Genomic DNA, 14556 nt, shown 5'->3' with positions numbered 1-14556 from the left:
CTCTCTAGATGGGTCTAAATAGCCTTTGGGAAGTTTGTATTATCTGGATACCACCAGGCCAGTACAGCTATTAAGATTAGGCTACCAGGCCAGGTGTAGTGGCTCACGCCTGTAATCCCAACACTTTGAGAAGCCAAGATAGAAAGATTGCCAGACACCGGGAGTTGGAAGACCAGCTGAACAACATAGCAAAACCCAGTCTCTATATGAAAAATAATAATAATAATACAAAAATTAGCTGGGCGTGGGTGCACGTGCCTATAGTCCCACCTACTTGGGAGGTTGAGTGGGGAGGATCACTTGAGCCCAGGTGTTGGAGGCTGCAGAAAGGTATGACTGCACCACTGCACTCCAGCCTGAGCAATAGGGCAAGACTTTGTCTCTAAAACAAAATTAAAAATAAAAAAAGAGTGAGCTGTCACAGAATCCTCCCAGGACCAGGGGATGGCAAGAAGTGAAGGTCCCCTGACAGTGCCCAGAGAGTCACACACTTGGACCAGCTTTCTCACTTCTGTGCTCCTGGTCCCTGCTGACTGTCTCCCAGGCTTGCTTTCTGTTGAGCCCTTCCTATGCTGAGTTCACCAGCAGCTTCCCACCTCAGGCATAGGAGCTTCTGAGGGATGCTGGCCAAATGCACGAACATGAAACCCAGCAAGGAGAGCCAGGCCACTGCTCTGAGAATCCAGGACAGCAATTCTCAATCCTGGCTACATATTAGAATCACGTGTAGAGTTTTTAAAACGAAACAAAACCCAGTGCTCAGTCTGCCTCCATCCCATCTGCCAGGTTCAGGCATGTCTTAAAGCTCCCCAGGTGATTCCAGTGTGCAGCTTGGGTGGAGAAGCACTGAGAAAATCAATTCCTTGCACCTTTGCACTTATTAAACATCTCAATTATAGCAAAGTGGGGTAGAGTGCGATTGCTTTCAGCAAAAGACGTCTAAAGAAAATGCCTCCTCTGCAAATGAAAAGAAACTCCCTTCAGACCCTGTTGGAAGAAACATTTCCTATATCACAAGTGGCAATGGGAAATCAAAAGAAAGACATGATAAAATGAAAGGATGCCTAATGGCTGTACTGGGAAATAGCTAAAAACAAAATCTCTTAAGAAATTACTGTTCATTCAGCTGAATAATATCCCTGCCCATTGGCAAAAATGTAAATCCACCCTCTTGGAAGGCAAATAATTTATTTTTTCCTCCAGATCACTTTCCCCTTGGCAGGAGAGTTGCTTTGGTCGGCAGCAGGTGAGCCATGGTGACAGCAGGTAAAGAGGGTGTGAATGACTCTGTGGACTGAAGAAGTCACACTCAAAGTTGTGTGAGCAGAGGGGCATTGTGGGGGCCTCAGGATGCTCTGTCACTTTTTACTCCTCTCAGCTCTCCCGGTGCCTTTCCTGGCAATCTAAAGAATGCAGCTTAATTCGAGACCAAAGACCAATCCCAACAAGGCTTTTCAACAGGATAATAAAGCCCAAAGACAAGACTACCCTGGAACTCGGGTGATACCAGTGGGTAAGATCCGTGCCAGCAGGGCCCATGCCTGCATGACTCCCCACTGTGTACCCAGCCCCAGCACGAAGCCGGGGCTAGTGGGTATCTGCTGAATGGATGACTGAATTAATTTCCCCTTGAGGGCTTTTTCGTTCCAATCCCTCGGCATTTCTCTGTATTTTCTGACTATAAGAGGCACACGTGGGGCTTTTTTGGCTTTGTTTTTTCATTTTTATCAAAGTCAGAATCAGCTAGAAGAACTAGTAATCGGGGAGATCCCCAACCCCCTGACATCCATGACAGAAGGAGACTTAATTCAGTAGAAAGACCTAGCCTAGTGAGAGGTACTTGGCCCCACATTTTACAGAAGACGCTTTGCGTTGTCTTTTCTCAATGAACTTGACCCTGTAAGATATGTACTAATCCTTCATTTCAAAAGGGCTCACCCCCACCATGAGCCCTTCCTACATAGTACGAGTCCTACTGTCTCCCATCATAGAAATCAAGTCATTATTGAGCTAAGGATGACAAAACCTGGGCCAGCTACTTTTTATTATTTGTTATCTTATTATTTATTATTACTATGATACAAAGATGCTCCACTGAGGTGAGAAGAAACATGTTGCTTAACATTTAAGGATTCCCAAGGATCTCAGTAGTAATACCTGGACATTTTGAGCTAAACAATAGAAGCCCATCATCTAAAAAAACTAAGTTTCCTCATGGACATTATGGTGAAAATGATACCAACAACGGATGAAAGCGAGACTCCCATCCATGGGGAAAGTGAGGCTATGATGAAGACGAGCTTCCAGACCCATGTGAGGGAAGAAAAAGGGTCGCTAACATCCACTACACTTAAAGGCTGCCTATATGCCTGGGGAGCCAGAGTTCACAGATGAAAACACAGTTCTCTTCTAGAGTCAGATTTCAAGATTAATTTCACAAGTGACCAATTCAGTAGTCTGGATTTTTCAAAATTTGCTCCAAGTGAGCTGAAGTGATTTAGTTACGACTTTGCTGATTTTGCTCATCATGCAACATAATGATAAGGCTGAGCTCATAAAAACAGGCACAGCATAGTAAACAGTAGAGAATTCTTTGTATGATGAACACTTAACTGAAGTTACCAGACTTCCTCCACACAGTATTTAAGGTTATATAGAACACAGAATTTGTGGAAGAACACTAGAGAACTTCTAAATCAGCTTCTTACTTTGTAAGGAATGTATTCATGATAAAGGGCTAAATGCCTTACCAGTGCAGCCAGGACTAGAAATATTTTCTTTGCTTTGAATGAAGAGCTGCATTTTGCCTCTTTGAAAGCGTCACCCAGTGGTTCTGGCCTGGCCTTCTTTCACAATACAAAACAAAAACATATTCCCTTATGTTTTCTAAGATGTGAATTCAGCTCTCATCCCACCTTGGGCATGTCTTTCCCAGTTCCCTGAATTACTCAGGTTCTCAACTCTTTTCCAACCTGGTCTTGCTCTTCTGAATGTGCTCATCTGTCCATCCCCCTTGACCATGTTTCTAACTTTTTAAAAAATGTATTCACATAAACGGCTATAGCAATTGAGATTTTTTTAAGCTATCCATTTCTTATATAAGTTAATGTAGTATGCTGGGCAAACACAAACTTTCTAAATCAGGCAGTAAAAATTATTAGGAATAAAAAGTGTCTCTCTCTTTTTTTGTTCATGTTGTTGGTGGTGGCTAAACAGCCCCTAGGGGGTGCTAACTCTGATGGCATCCTAAATTTTAGCTGGTGATTTCATTCCAATGACTGGGCCTTCCAGACCACAGACCACATCAAAGCTTACAGAAGCTTATCTGGAAGATATGAAATCACAGGTAGAAAAAAGCAAAGCATGGACAGTGATCTTTATATGCATCCCTATACACACACACTTGGTATGTGTATGTACATCTCTATGTGTGTGTGTCCTCCTTCACTCCCTTCAAATTGGTATGTTTGTTATATTCTGGAAGTAGGTTAGGAAATGGAGAATTCTAAACTTCTTTGAAAGTGTCTTTTAAAAAAACAGGTGCCTCTGATTCGGTACAGCCTTAACCTCTTACAGGTAAGGGTTTAAATGAATCAGAAGCCAACCAGTATGAGGTTTTATTCAATAGTTCGCTAATGATTAGATACAAGAATGACACAGACACCCCCCTGTGGTGAGGTGGGAGAAATGTAGTACCCACAGTTAGAGACTCACATGGGGGAAAATAAGGGATGCCCTTGCCCCAGGCTTCGTGGGTGTGAAATTCGAAAGCAGAAAAACTATGCGCCAACAGCCAAGGCTCACTGAGATGCTAATTGTGGCAAAGTGATGCTTTTCCTTGGAAAACACACTTCTGACATCTACCTAATGTTGACCATAGGGCAGGATCTCCCTCCCCCTTACTGTCATGGGCAGTGCTCCTGCCTGGATGCACAAAACGATTGCAAAGGTGCGTGCATGGCTTCCTCTGCTATTCCACTGCTCCCCAAAAACTTGTGTGTGAACCAATATAAGATGTACATGATTCAACACAGTATAACTGCACTTCTCATTTACGGACAAACTTTTATCTAATGTGTATGTCTATCCTACACACAAAAAAAAAAGATGTCCCTTCCCATCTCACGATTCTCTGACCTTAACCCCACAACATTAATATCTCCAATATATTAGAGATTAATCAAATACATATATTTTTAATCTTCCATTTATCTGTCATGTACATGATTTATTAGAAGTAGATATGCTTTTAATTTTAATAATTCATTAATAAAACATAACTTTTTAAAGTAGTGCTTAATATAAGGAAAATGTTTTTTCATTTTTCTACTGCCAGCCAAATATTTAATTAAATTGAAACCTTTTCTTTGCAAGTTAGAAAATTAGACTCAAGGGAATTCTTATAACCCTATTAGTACTAACTGCTCTTTTTCTATCAGATTTTTCCATCGGATTTTTCAGTTGAGCAAGAAGAAAACTACAATAATATGTGATTAGCTTTACGTAGCACGGACTTTCTTCTTTGGAACATCACCACGAGAGAGGCAGATTACATTGACACAAGTTAAAAAAAAAATTGTTCCTCTTAGAGAAATACAAATGTTCAACTTACCCATTTTTTTCTATTTAGAAAAAAGAGAATAGTGAACTATGTCCATACAGTAAATGTATAGCTCGGTTTCCTGTTATAGAGACAGGAGAGAAAGGATGGTGGTAAAGGAAAAGGAAGAAGAAACAGGAGTGGGAGAAGAGAATGAGAAAGGAGGGAGAAAAAAGAGAGAAACAGACAAGGAAAGGGGATGAAAGACACACCCAGAAAAGGATAAAGGACAAGAATGGCAGCCGAGAGAGAGAGATGGATGGCTATGGAGGCAGTGCAGGGACCTGGGCTAAACTGACCCTTCCCATCACCCCCTTGGGTCCCCTGAGCTGTGGGTACTCACGCAGGCTATCACTGTCCTTTGACAGTGGGTGAGTTTAGGAACTGCACTTTCCAGTTTTCTTAACTGTAACCCTTTGACCTGAGGAGACCCCTCTTTTAGGGGCATCACCACCAGTCCATGGGGGACATGTGGGGAAATCCCACTCCGGGCCTAGATGGCAGTGGCCCGAGCACCTCGGCTTGTGAGCCACAGGAAACGGAACGGCAAGGCAGACTTGTTCTGGGGATGCTTCCCCACCACAGGAAGCAATCCCAGGCCTGTGACCTTTTACAGATGCTTACCTCCTCGACCATCTGCTTGACTTTCTTCTGCTGGCAATGCACCATGTCATCTAGGTGTCTGATCCGCTCACGGAGGCTGGCTGATGCCTCCTCCAACTGCTGATACCTAACACAAATAGGAGAAAAAAGCAAATGAGTCCTAAACCAAAGCGGCAACAGCACTAGCAACAGTCACAGCTTTAAAGAATATTGCCAAGAGGGCCAGGCATGGCGGCTCATGCCTGTAATCCCAACACTTCAAGAGGCCAAGGCAGGAGGATTGCTTGCGGCCAGGAGTTTGAAACCAGCCTGGGCAACATGCCAAGACCCTCATCTCCACACAAAAATAAAAATAAAAATAGAAAACATGTATCTTTTGAGGAAGGTTAGGTTAAAAAAAAATGTAAACTTAAAAAAATTTAAAAATACTGCCAAGAACAAGAAATCAAACCCTAAGATCCATTCTTCTTACTTCGTGTGACGGCCACACAAAATAGTGTGATTACCAACAAACTACCACACCCGAGGGGCACAGAATTATTTTTCAAGCTCCCATTTGCAAGTGTTATCCCATAAAAGGACGATTATTTTCCAGGGACTGAGAAATAATTTTTTTTGCACCGTTTACAGATATGAGAAGCTATCTGTTTTGGGGTTAATAAAATATTGGAACATCCAGTAAATTACTTTGATGGGGGGACAGGGAAGAAGGGGTCCAGTAACACAATAAAATATCTGAAATCAATGGCAGAGTACCGAAAAGTCTGGAATCACAGTTGCTCTACATATCCTTTATTTTTGGCAAATGGGGGACAAGTTGAAAGACCTTCTCTACATCAAAACAGAGCAAGCCACATCACAAGACATTTCATACTTTTGTTTTACAACAGCACAAGTTATTCTCCAACATTGCTTGGACTCTTCATTTCTCTGGGGCCGCTGGGGCTGAGCACTGGAGGAATGGTCTGGTGGTCTATTTCCCGTGCCCCATCTCTGCCTCAGCACTATGTTAAAGACTAGCAAGCCTCATATAACTTTGAAAACTCTGAAATTGCAACTGAGGAAGGAAAAATGGGTATTTTTTCAGCACATACCATTTGGCAGGCAGCAAGTCCAACAATTCTCTTAACAATAGTAACCTAGTGAGATGGGCACCGTTAGCACCATCATACCCATCTCCCCCCTTTAAAGATGAATTTCCATGCTGCACAAGCAAGACTCAGGGGGGTTAAGTCACTTGCCCGAAACACTCAAATCATCTCAACCTTGTTTTCCTTCACTAGAGACTCCTGAATGGCCTCTCTGTCTTTTGATTTCTAGAAGACACAGTGTACTATACCATGCTTTTCATGCAGAGCTTTATATACTCACAGCCAGAGGACAATGCAAGGTTTTACTAAGCAAAGTTTGGAAACAAAGGAAGATGTTTTAAAATTAGTTTCCAAAGCAAATGGTATTAGTCACAGTTGATGAGTTTTCTCATCAACAAGGTGTATCCTGTGGAGTTCAAGGCGATGGAGAACATTAATAGACTGAACTTCTGCACTTGTGAAAGTATTTGACATGTTCTACTACACTAACAACCAGCCATGGTCTGCAAGATGTGGCTGGAGGCTTCCAAAGAAACTTGCTCCATATTGGAAGCTATCAGCCCAATGTCACGTATGCTTAAGTCTGTAACAAGAGACAACCACACAAATGAAAATGCAAGGGTCAAATGAGGCCATAAAAACACAGCATGTCCACAACCTAAATCCATTACAAGATGAAAGGCATTACGTCTTACCTTTCCTTGTCAGAATCAGTTAATTCCCCAGACATTTCTGTTTCATGTTCTAGGAGTTGAAGTTGCAGTTGATGACGTTCCTAAAACAAACAGAAACTGATATTTTAATCAATGGATCCCAAGTTCGACAGAGAATGTCTATTTAGCAATTCTAGCACTAGGGAGTCCAAGTTTATACGACACCCCCTGGGTTTCACACACCTGCTCAGCAAAGCCCAAACAAGGCTCAAAACTGCCAAGTCAGTTATTGTGTATGTATAGATATATTTATGGGTCAGAGACAAACATCCCAAATAAAACCATTCACGATTTATTTTCTAAAAGTATTCCATCAGCCCAGGCTCGGTGAAAATTTATAGCTCCAAATAACGATAATCAATACTTCAAATTGGTGGCTTGTTGTACTGTAAAATTCTTTATTATTTTCTGAATCGTCAAGAAAAGAGGCTCTGGAATTCTGGCAATATCCTATATTCTAACCTTTGGTGTTTACACAGGTGTATTCACTTGTAAAAATGTGTTGTGGTCAGAATAATGGCCCTCCAAAGATGTCCATGTCCTAATTCCTGAATCCTATGTGTTATCTGACATGGAGAAAGGAACTCTGCAGACGTGATTAAGTTAAGGATCTTAAAATGGGGAGATCCTGGGTTATCCAGTTGGGCCCTTCTAAGAAGGAGACAGCAGGGTTGGAATCAGAGGGAAGGAGCCTGGAAGATGCTCTGCTACTGCCTCTGAAGCTGCAGGAGGGGGCCACAAGCTGAGGAGTACAGGTGGCCTCCAGAAGTTAGAGAAGGCAGGGAAGTGCACTCCCTTCTAGAGCTTCCAAAAGGAATCCAGCTCTGCCAACACTTGGATTTTAGGACTTCTGACCTCTAGGAATGTAACATAATACATTTGTGTCGTTTTAAGCCACTAACCTTGTGGAAATTTGCTATGGTAGCAACAGGAAACATACATGCACCATGCTGTGCACTTTGTACACTTTGCTATATCTATGTATATTTAGGAGTTTGTCCAAAAAAGGAGTCTGGAGTCATTTCTTTGGACAAAGCTGAAAAATGTTCATAAAGACATGGTGCCCTTCATAACTGAAATTGCACTAACAATACATTACAGATGTTAGTGTAACAAATGTCCTTAAAATGGAAGTTTATCAAATCCCACTCACTAACTGGGAGATTATTTTACTTTAGGTCCTTCTCTGAGAACTAATGGTCCTCATCTTGATGTTCAGAAATTCTACCCTGCAAATTCTTACTAGTTACATAAATTCCAAACCTCTTTTCTACCAAATTATTAAACGCAAATCTTTGAAAATTTAACTGCCACAACTTTGAAGCTAAGCAGTGGTATACAAAGAGGTAGGCCAAAGGGGTGGGGAAACAGTCCACCTCAAGCAGGAAGAGTATATCACTGAAATATTTAAAAAACAAAGGTAGATCAACTTTGACTGGGGTTTTGTTACTGTTTTTAAATCTCTACAGCAAATGCACATTCTTATGGCCTGACCTGAGCAGAACGTTCCTCCTGCCCCCATGTGGCTGGAAGTTTTACATTAGCCCCGAAATAACAGTGATAAAAGCTTTCACAAGTGAATGTCTCCCTCCAAAAAAAAAAAAAAAAAGCTGTCGTAAAGTAGAGCAAGGTCTAACTTACAGCGCACTTACAACATTCAGGTTTTTTTTTTAATTGAGGCACAACTAATCTTAAGTGTACACTGCACAATTATTTCTTACATTTGTAAACATCTGTGAAACCACTGCCCAGATTATCTGTTCTCCAGAAGGGTCCCTGGTAGAGAACACTCCTTAAAGGATTTTTACTGATCAGGAAAAAAAAGGTGTTTGAAATACAATGCTCAACAAGAGAAACAGTACACTAAGGTATATGGCAGAGAAGCCATTCAAAAGCACATGGTTTGTCCTTGAGCAAAATCCAAAACTGAGAGCAGGATATGTACACTGCCATAGCCCTGCCTAGGGACATGCCGTTCACGTAGTGTGAGACAGGGATTTGGCCAGATTCCGCTCTCAAAGATTTATTCCTGGAAAGGAAACAGCATAAATTGGCCTATCTAATCTCAGCTCAATAAATACAGCATTTCTCTAGCCTAAATGGAAAGGAAGATTTAGAGAAAGGACAATAAATTTCCAATCACTAAAGAAGCAGCCAACACCACTTGAGGAAGGTTTTGTGTTTCCTAAATGCTGGCAAGGAGGGCTGGCCTGACCAGCTTCCTGGCTCTACCCATTCACCCCACATGAGGGCTCCATGCGAAAATCAGTGGGGAAAGGCAAGAAACTTGCAGAACCTCAAGAGTACGATGAAGATAAGCATGAAATGGGTCGAGCTAAAAACAACCTGACTATGAGGGTAGACACTTAGGCAACCTTGTAACAAAGTAAAAATCACAGCCACAAATGACTGAACCCTTACTATATACAAGGAACCACACTTAGCACTTGGCGTGGATTTTTCTCATGCGTTGCTCACAAAAGCCCTAAGAATAAGAAGTACCATTATCAGCATTTTACAGAAATGGAGACTGAGTTTGGAAAAATCAAGTAACTGCAAACAACTAGAAAGAAAGAAACTAGAAAGATTCAAACCCCCAGGCTGTCTGATTCTAAAGCCTATGTTCATAACCACTACCTGTGGTCTGTCTGTATGACAGCTTCTCCCCAGACTACCCCGCTATGCTGCCTGCTCACCTTGCTTCTTTATGCTGCAGAAAAACCTGCCACCCAGAGAGTGAGAATCTGAGTTAACTGACATCTTCTGCTGTTGTAAGAGGACAGTAATGTGGGAGAAAGCTCACCCAAGTTCTAGAAAGCCCCCTTGTTGCCCAATCTTCACCACTACCCACTCTGGTCAATACTAATGTTAGTCCTCACTAAGCCAATCATCTACTCTTCAATAAAAGATGGGATTCTGTTTTCCCAGGGGGTAAAAGTAAGCTTGTAATTGACTCTTTAGTTTGCCCGTCTCTCCCAAGTAAAAAGCTAAAGAGCTAAAAAGAAGCACCCAGTGAGCTCTGAAGCTCCAAAGTACTGAACTTAATGCAGTTCCCATACTGGCGACACCTCGCCTTGTTAGAGAACAGTAGAGGGGCTTATGCTGCAAACACCATGAGGTCAGGCGACCTCTTCTCAGAATCACATGAAGCCTGACAGTGACCTTGCTCTTGCTGCCCCTCCTCTGCCTCCATCATCAGACTGGAGATTCTCCGCATCCCGAATGAGTCACAGGGTGCTAATAATGTCAGGGTCTTGGCAGGTCACTGCTCTCTGCAAGCTCTGGGAATGGCCAGGGAGCCATTTTCCATGCGCTTTTCCATGCACTCAATCAGCCTGTCCAGCTCCCCAATCCTCTGGTCTTTTCCTCTAGGCTGATCTCTGCCACTTGCATCTTTTTATTGGCTTCTTCAATCGCTTTCAGAAAACTATTGGTTTCTTCCTGCAATGGCCAGGAAGCCATTGCCAGAAACCAGCCACAACCTCAGCCCTGAACTCCTGGGTCCAGAAGTCAGTCATCACCTGCTAAAGGTCACCCATCCTTTCTCTTCCTTCTCTTCCTTCCTTTTCTCTTTCCTTTCTCCCACCACTTCCTCCTTTTCCTCCACTTCCTGCTTAATTCCTGGCCTCCTCCCTTTCTCTAGGCAGGCCTCATTATCCCAGCTGAACTCCCGCCTTCCTGAAGTCCCCCCAGCCCACTCATCAGCCTGCTGACCATGCCTAGAGAAATGGGGCCTCCCCACTCCCTCAAGTCCCCAGCGTGTCAAGGAAAAGCCAACTCTTCAGACACATGCCCCAGAAACAACAGGGTTGCTGTGTTGATGTAACACCTAAATAGGGCTTGATAATTCAATGGATAAACTAAGTTCACGCCTGGGGCAACAGCAAAATGAGGCTGCTAAAATATTAATTTTTCTAAAGAATTTCACAAGTAAAATTTTTAAAAAGCATCAAAATAGTTACCATGGGAAAAATTAGAACTTTTTTTTTTTTTTTTGAGACGGAGTCTCACTCTGTCACCCAGGCTGGAGTGCAATGGTGCGATCTCGGCTCACTGCAACCTCCGCCCCTCCAGGTTTAAGCAATTCTCTGCCTCAGCCTCCAGAGCATCTGGGATTACAGGCGCCTGCTGCCACGCCCAGCTAAATTTTTTGTATTTTTTTAGTAGAGACGGGGTTTCACCATCTTGGCCAGGCTGGTCTTGAACTCCTGACCTCATGATCCACCTACCTCGGCCTCCCAAAGTGCTGTGATTACAGGTGTGAGCCACGGCGCCTGGCCGAAAAATTAGAACTTTGTTGGACTTTCTTATACTTTATTTTATAGCTTTGTCTTTTTTTTTTTTTTTTTAATCTGTAAATTTGGGAGGTGAGAGGAATTCGTATCCAGGGCTTCTCATATCTCAGACAGACCTGCAGGGAAAAGTTTGGCAAGTGGGGAATAGGCCCAACGCTGTGTCCTACCTTTTCCATGCGCTCAATCAGCCTGTCCAGCTCCCCAATCCTCTGGTCTTTCTCCTCTAGGCTGATCTCTGCCGCTTGCATCTTTTTATTGGCTTCTTCAATTGCTTTCAGAAAACTATTGGTTTCTTCCTGCAAAAGAAATATACTCTCCTAAGTACAGGCATGGAGTATCGAGGCTACTCATCAGAATCCAAGCAGCTCTGGCCTTCTAGATCATGATTTCTCTTTAAAACATGACCTTGGAACCTGAAAGTGTCTCACAGATCATGAACTCAACCTCCTGGTTCTGGTTCTTACCTATGAATAAAGATATATCGTGTGGCTGGTTAATGGGCCTCACTACTTTTTTCCCCCTTTTTTTACTTGAGTTTTTATGTCCAACAGGCGTGAAAAAGGCCTATAAATGTTTAATAACATTGAGTAGGTACTCGGAATGTCATTGTATTTGCCAGAAGTATAAAGGGAATTAGAACCAGATCTGGAATCGAATGCAGAATTCCCAGATCCTTCTCCCACAATGCAATGCATCAGCTCATTACTAACAAGAAAACCCAGTCAATCATCAGAACATGTATGAAGCCTCTAAGGACACAGATGAGCCAGACATGAGGTCCCTGCCTTCAGGAACTTATAATCTCCTGGAAAAGCCAAGATGTGAGATAAGCAGCCCCACTCTAATGGCAGGTATAAAAGAATTCCACAGGAAAGGCAGAGAGAGAGAGAGAGTGAGCTTCCTAAGGGCAGATTACACTTCTGGCTCTGTGACTGGGAGACTCCATGCATGGAGAGGGTGGCATTTAAGGCTTTTAGGGAGCTTAGGCAAGATCAAGGACAGGGAAGGAGGAAATTTCAGGTAGAGAGAAGCAAATGGAGGGATGGAGGGAGGGAGGGAGGGAGGGAGGGAGGGCACAACTGCAGGCAAGCCCAGGATCTGCTTAGATGCTGGCAAATTGTCAGATGAGCTAGAAAAAGGTGTGTATTTAGAGACAGAGACAAGGGGCTATTCTGAGCAGGGATGGGGATGAATAAAGGCAGAGGGGAAGAGGGGAAGAGGGGAAGAGGGGAAGAGGGGAAGACGGGAAGAGGGGAGGGGAGTGAATGAGCCAATGAATAATTCCTTGATCCCTAACCCATGGCCGAGCCCACTAACCCACCTCTAAGAATAAACACTACTAAGTAAACGTCACCACCAATAATGAACCAACAATTCCTGGTTAGTTTACATCAGCAGCGACAACACACGCACCAGAAGAGCCTCCTTCTCGGCACTGTGCTTCCTCTGTTCTTCCTGCAGCTTCTCTTCATACTGGCTGTACAGCTTCTTGGTCATCTCTCGCATCACCTCGGCATTGGCTTCTTGGGACGATTCCACCTGCAAAGACACTCATTTCAGAATGACGGCTTTGGCAGGGCCCAGGGGAGTTGGCGGCTTCCACTCTGTGCGTTTCGTGTGGGGACTCACAGAGGCAGTGAGCCCATCCACTGAGTTCGACGGCAGAGACGCAGCAAGACCTAACAGGGAAAGGGAGGAAGAGGGGTGAGCAGAGCCACAGAAAAATAACAAGTGGCATTTCACATGAATTTGGGGGCAGGCTCAGGACAAAGGTATCCTCCACATGAGTGACTCTTTCAAAAGGTAGAAACTCCAAGCAATCTCATTAGTTGCATTGGCCAAGCCAGTTTCTAGGTAAGACCAGCTAAGCTCAAAGGAGAAATCTGGACTCACCCTTTCCACACCTTTGTGCTTTCCTAAATGTTGCTTTTGGAAACATTCCAGCCTAGCGTGGGGAACACTAAGCTGGCACCCCTGGTGCTAAAGCAGGCCTGGCTTAGGAGGTAAGAAAAAGTCAGTGGAGTTGCAGGTGGGCAGGGCTTACGTTGGTAGTGGCTGGTGCCTCCCGTTTGCCAGGCCACGTCCTCACACACAGACTTCCCGCCATTGATTTTATGCTGCAGAAGGTTTGCTCTCATTCCCTCCTTCCAGGTTATTGCCTATTGCAGACAGCTGAGTTTGCTGCGTACCTAAACTCTGGAAAAGGGAGGCATTCTACAACCTCAATAGGTGACATGATGTTTGTTTCCAAGATGTGACAAGTCTCTCTTGATGCCCTTGACTTCTCCCTTCTCATCACTGGGCAAGTGTTGGCACCACAAAGTCCCAAAGTGGAAAATCCTGAACAGAGCTTATCACCAGCTGAGAGAGACCCTGTGTGCTGTGTGCTCCATTTGCAGTGCACGCACAGCTCGCTGGAAGGGCTCTGTCCCTGGAGGCCCATTCACTCTGCCTCCAGGTCATGTAACATACCCTGAGTTCCTGAAGCTGTTTTTTTTTTTTTTTTTTTTTCAATTTGGGGAGTAAAATAGGAGGAGTGGGAAAAACCTTTTTAACTCCACTGTCAGGATGAAAACAAGCATCAGTCTCTCTACAACAGGCAACTGTGGGCTGGAGTGAAAGGCCTGGACTCCAGGGAAGCAGCCAGATTGCCAAGCAGCCTAATGATGTCCCCAGATGCCTGGTGACAGGCCACCTCTGGAACCAACAGGACTGAACAGGACACACACATAGAGTAGACACTCGATAAATATTTGTAGAATGAATGATTGAATAAATCCCCTCAGCTGAAAAAAAAAACTTATATCAGTAATTTCAGGCTTTTTTAGCAATATAAGCTCCCCCCCCCACCCCCCACCCCCACAAACTAACTCTTACTGAGAAAGGCAATATATGGAAAAGAAGAGCTGCCCTGTTAGAAGTGAACATAGAGAGGAGATGATCTGCCCCATGGCTGTGGCAGGCCAGGGGAACTGGCAGCAGATCCCGAGGGTGGCAATACAGAGACCGGGCAGCGCACCGGCAGCCCCTCCTCCCCACCCAGCCCACCCCTGTGAAGTGAACTAAATTACCAATAGTACCACCTTTCACTCCCTCACATATTCTACTTTGAGCAACAAACGATGTGGATACACTACCCATACTATAGCCTGAGTCTGCGCTGAGCAAAATTTTAAAACCACAGACTTACATACAAAGGAATTCATCCAAGACATAATTTATTAAGTGCCCTCCAGGAGCCATTCACGGATCTG

At 43.8% G+C, this 14556-nt stretch overlaps 1 protein-coding gene across 2 annotated transcripts in view; it reads right to left on the bottom strand.

The window, feature by feature from the left end:
- The window catches only part of MYZAP (myocardial zonula adherens protein), a 324346-nt gene that overhangs the window by 41301 nt on the left and 268489 nt on the right, over nt 1-14556 (bottom strand). For both annotated transcript variants that reach the window (XM_050796831.1, XM_050796830.1), the window contains 4 exons: nt 12716-12841; nt 11470-11598; nt 6990-7069; nt 5225-5330 (listed from right to left, as the gene is read on the bottom strand). In XM_050796831.1, coding sequence (XP_050652788.1) covers nt 5225-5330; nt 6990-7069; nt 11470-11598; nt 12716-12841 — 441 coding nt within the window. The remainder of the gene's footprint in view (nt 1-5224; nt 5331-6989; nt 7070-11469; nt 11599-12715; nt 12842-14556) is intronic.

Source organism: Macaca thibetana, chromosome 7 (assembly GCF_024542745.1).
Source record: "Macaca thibetana thibetana isolate TM-01 chromosome 7, ASM2454274v1, whole genome shotgun sequence".
Taxonomy (NCBI): domain Eukaryota; kingdom Metazoa; phylum Chordata; class Mammalia; order Primates; family Cercopithecidae; genus Macaca; species Macaca thibetana.
This window is presented reverse-complemented; position numbering and strand designations above follow the sequence as displayed.